We start from the raw sequence: 4,728 nt of genomic DNA, 5'->3' as shown, positions 1-4,728 counted from the left end.
TAGACATCGCGGTTGGAATTATCAAAGGTTTTTGACACCTGAGAGACACCGTAGCAACTCCTTTGCATTTGGAAGCGGGGGGTGGGGGTGGGGGGAGGACCAGGGAGGATGATTCAACCACTCAACCACTAGATGTCGCTGAAAACAACAAATACTACACACTGTGCTTTTAAATAACTAAAATGACTAGTCATTAATCAGATTCAGATATCTGGAACGTAAGTGTGGTGAAGCCGATTATATGTTAAAACGGCCTGCCATTCATGTGAGCTTCCTTCTGCATGTTGTTGAAAATGATCTGTGCTCCCAGATCAGAAGCCGTTTGATTCATGATGGCTTTCAGAGCTATTCCATCTCAAAAACAGTTATAACTCTGGCAGTATTACAAAAACTGAGCTTAAGTTTGGTTTCATTATAATGTGTCCAGTGGTTAATGAGATATTTTATTTTTTATTTTATTATACACCTTGCCCATTTGGCTGTAGGTGAAAAAAATAAACATGGAGTTGTTTACTTTTTGTTACACCTAAAATCTAAATTCACATGGTTGTAAAAAAAGTTATAGTACAGACATTTTTGAACCACAGAGAGGATCGTACAATGATTCTAAAATAGTTGGTTTTCTCCAGAAAAACTGATGAAATGTTTAAACTTTTCAGAATGATTACTGTCAAACTGAGAACCTGTTGAGTCTGTTTAGAGGAGCTCGTGTTTCTTTTATCTGGTGTACAGACCTGACCGTGTTAACATGGTTACCCATGATAACTCTACTTTGATGAGTCTTCACATGACATCCAGCTGATCTGTGGTGCTTGCGTTCTGCCAGGTCCAACATTGTGGAAATTCTTTATGTGAAAGACTTGGCCCTGGTGGACCCGGAGGACTGCACCCCCATGACGACCATCACCAAGTTCTACAACCACCCACTGCACTTCGTCTTCAATGACACCAAGCTGGATGCCATGCTGGAGGAGTTCAAGAAAGGTGCGCTCACACCTGAGTTACCAGGAGAAACACAAAGTCCTCAAACATGACGTGTTGCTCTGAGAGTTTCACATTCTTGTCTTCAACCTGTAGAGTTTGTAGGTTTTCCCCCTTATTAATGTCAATTCAGTCATTGTATCTCAGCCAGAGTTTATTTATTCTGACTATGGTCCGTGTTCACAAATTATTCCTAATTAAACATAAGTATTATCAATCCACATTTTTTCACATCTGGTCTGATCCGATACCTGAATTAGGATATCGATTGATAACCTTGCTATTCCACTACCAGATACTAAAACAATAAAAATGTGTCAGATATTCTTATCATAACTCTGGATTTACTTGACCTATCAACTCAAATTAATAAGTGTTGTATAGTTCGACCTTTCTGCTTTTAAACACAAAGTCATGTTGTAATGAATTGTTAGTTTAGCCACAGAGCTGCTCTCCTGCTAGCTGGAGACTTTACTGATTTAAGACACAATTAAGCTTCATGACATGAATTTATTTGAAATCATTTTTGTTGGATGTTTCCAACCAAGTGACTGTACTTGTACAGTACAACTATTGAACCAGAGAGCACTATCACTTTATATTCAGTGTTCAAGTTTGCTTGTTCTCCTAGAGCTTTAGTGTGATCACTTTATATTCAGTGTTCAAGTTTGCTTGTTCTCCTAGTGCTTTAGTGTGTTTCATCCAGGTGCTATGGTTTTCTCACTCTGACTTAAAAGATGAATGTTGGGTTGCCTTTAGGCCCAGTCCATCCGTGGTGCATAGATCTGTGATTTCAAGGGGATTTGCCTGGTAAAATAACATTTATGAATTAATACATAAAAAATATCTCAAGATCCATAAAGGGAATTTTGATAAAATTATCATAAAGTTACTTCACCCAGTTCTCTCCACAGCTGAGCGCTGATTCACTTTACTCTGCAGTTGAGTGGTGACTCAGTTCTCTCTGCAGCTGAGTCAGTTCTCTCTGCAGCTGACTCAGTTCTCTCTGCAGCTGAGTCAGTTCTCTTTGCAGCTGAGTCAGTTCTCTTTGCAGCTGTCTCAGTTCTCTCTGCAGCTGAGTCAGTTCTTTGCAGCTGACTCAGTTCTCTCTGCAGTTAAGTCAGTTCTCTCTGCAGCTGAGTCAGTTCTCTCTGCAGCTGAGTCAGTTCTCTTTGCAGCTGTCTCAGTTCTCTCTGCAGCTGAGTCAGTTCTCTTTGCAGCTGACTCAGTTCTCTCTGCAGTTAAGTCAGTTCTCTCTGCAACTGACTCAGTTCTCTCTGCAGCTGAGTCAGTTCTTTCTGCAACTGACTCAGTTCTCTTTGTAGCTGACTCAATTCTCTTTGTAGCTGACTCAATTCTCTCTTCAACTGACTCATTTCTCTCTTCAGCTGACACAGTTCTCTCAGCAGCTGAGTTGTGACTCAGTTCTCTCTTCAGCTGAGTCAGTTCTCTCTGCAGCTGACTCAATTCTCTCTTCAACTGACTCAATTCTCTTTGTAGCTGACTCAGTTCTCTCTTCAGCTGACACAGTTCTCCATGCAGTTGACTCAGTTCTCTCTGCAGCTGAGTGGTGACTCAGTTCTCTCTGCAGCTGAGTGGTGACTCAGTTCTCTCTGCAGCTGAGTGGTGACTCAGTTCTCTTTGCAGCTGAGTCAGTTCTCTCTGCAGCTGACTCAGTTCTGTCTGCAGCTGACTCAGTTCTCTCTGCAGCTGAGTGGTGACTCAGTTCTCTTTGCAGCTGACTCAGTTCTCTCTGCAGCTGACTCAGTTCTCTCTGCAGCTGACAGTTCTCTCTGCAGCTGACTCAGTTCTCTCTGCAGCTGAGTGAGCTGAGGGCAACACAGATAGTCTTTTCTGCAGCACAAACAGAGACTTCACTGTTTCACTGCAGGCCTGAGGTTTATTTGGATTAAATGTGAATTCTTGTCACTGTTCGCTCTTTGAGAAGATGTCTGTGCACACGTGCTAAAATGTTACAATATGTTTTATATGACTTTGGAGAGAATGTATTCTGAGAAATCTTAAACAATTAGGGCCTAATCAGGTTTTAATTACATTTACAAAAAATAACTTAAAGCCTAGGGATTTTAAAGGATTATTGTATGATATACAGAAAAATTAGCTTGTGAACATCATTCTGTGAGAAAATATGAAATAAAGTCAGCTTGGTCCCAGAGGGTCATTCAAAGACCCATTTCATACTCCTGTTATTATTTTATTTCATATTCATATTTCACCCTCAGGATCATGATTGTTTAATCACAACCTTCACCTTCCTTTGAAGGCAAAACATTGAACAAAATGCTCCAAAGTTGTTCAGTTCAGTTCATTTACAGTGCCATGTTGTCACAATGAAAGTCGTCTCAGGCCTCTGTACAAAAATATTCAGATACATTTTAAAAGCTAATTAGTGGAAGTTACCAATTTTAAGAAGCCAGCATATTGTGTTGAATCTTCATTTGTTGCAGTTTCTCATCCTGCACATTGGTGACAGTTTAACAAGGAGAACCAGGCTCAGAACGAGCAGCCATCTGCTTCGGCTGTTTGGGTTTGAGAGGACAGGAAAAAGACACAACAACAAACATGTAGAGGAGAGTGACTAAAGACAGCAGCAGAGTGAGGAATTGTGGTCAGTTTGTCCATCAGCAGAATTTAGAGATAACTCAGGAAACCTAAGCCTAACTATAGGATTTATCAAAAAGGAAAATCTTAACGCCTGTTCACAATTTTGTCACAGGCATCCTCCAACCTGTCTGCAGTTGTATGAAAGCTTGCCTCTGACAGGAAATGTCTCAGCCAAAATGAGCCCAAGTGGGTACGATGTGGGTGGAGATGGACAACAAAATACTGTACACAGACTAGACAATTTTACAGTTCATCAAGATTTTCCAAAAATCGTCTGTTCAAAATGCAAATACTCAGAATTCAGTGAGACTGCAGTGGAAATTCAGTATTTACTCTGAATTTCAGGTCGATTTTTAGTTGTTAAATAGGCTCCAGCAGTCACTGCCAACTTTAGGAACCATCGACAAAATGCTAAATCTCAAGCTTAAGAGTTCTTTTAAATTTTATAAACTAATGATGTCATTGAAGAATTTTGGCAACAAAAAGTGTTGTTTACCTGCTGAGGTTGTGTTGATTTAAAATCTTTGCCCTCAGCTCAACACAGTCCTGCTCTCTAAAGGTGTAACTGTCAACAGCATCTTATTACAAAACCAAAGCATACGGTTTACTGACCTGAGGAAACTGGTTTTCCTGACCTGTTTTTTTTTTTCACTTGACTGTACATGGCTTTATTAAAGGGATTCCTGATTAGTTGTAACATTAGACTTTATTTAATAAACATGTATTTTAACTGTAAAATAAAGACTATAAAAATACTGTAGACTGTTTAGTTTAGTAAATTTTAAAATGTACATTTTAACACGGATGGAGCCATTTTATTTACACACAAAGCATTCTGGGTAAATGATGACATGGATAGGTCCTCGGTGTGAGCGAGCTATATCCACCCTGAAGGTTAATCTTGGACAATATCTGATGATCGACTCTTTTAAATGAAACCAGAGAGCGTTGACAGAGAGGAGAAGGTAGAAAAGACAGTCTACAACTAAAAATGTGGATGGAGGACAACAGAGCTGCTTCATGGAAGAAGAACCTCAGCTTAGCCTGTTAGCCTTTGCGCTAGCACCAACTAGCACGACAAACAAGCTAAACTGTTGTCCTCCATCCATATTTTCAGTTCCA

At 40.0% G+C, this 4,728-nt stretch overlaps 1 protein-coding gene across 1 annotated transcript in view; it reads left to right on the top strand.

Moving 5' to 3' along the window:
* cnnm3 (cyclin and CBS domain divalent metal cation transport mediator 3) overlaps nucleotides 1–4,728 on the top strand; it is a gene marked incomplete in the record, with an annotated part of 29,839 nt that overhangs the window by 9,391 nt on the left and 15,720 nt on the right. The window contains 1 exon segment of the mRNA XM_014015096.1: nucleotides 827–984. Within this exon segment, the coding sequence (XP_013870550.1) occupies nucleotides 827–984 (158 nt within the window).

The sequence above is a fragment of the Austrofundulus limnaeus genome, unplaced genomic scaffold (genome assembly GCF_001266775.1).
Source record: "Austrofundulus limnaeus strain Quisiro unplaced genomic scaffold, Austrofundulus_limnaeus-1.0 Scaffold123, whole genome shotgun sequence".
NCBI lineage: Eukaryota > Metazoa > Chordata > Actinopteri > Cyprinodontiformes > Rivulidae > Austrofundulus > Austrofundulus limnaeus.
The sequence above is the reverse complement of the archived record's forward strand: the minus strand, read 5'-3'. Positions and strand labels throughout refer to the sequence as shown.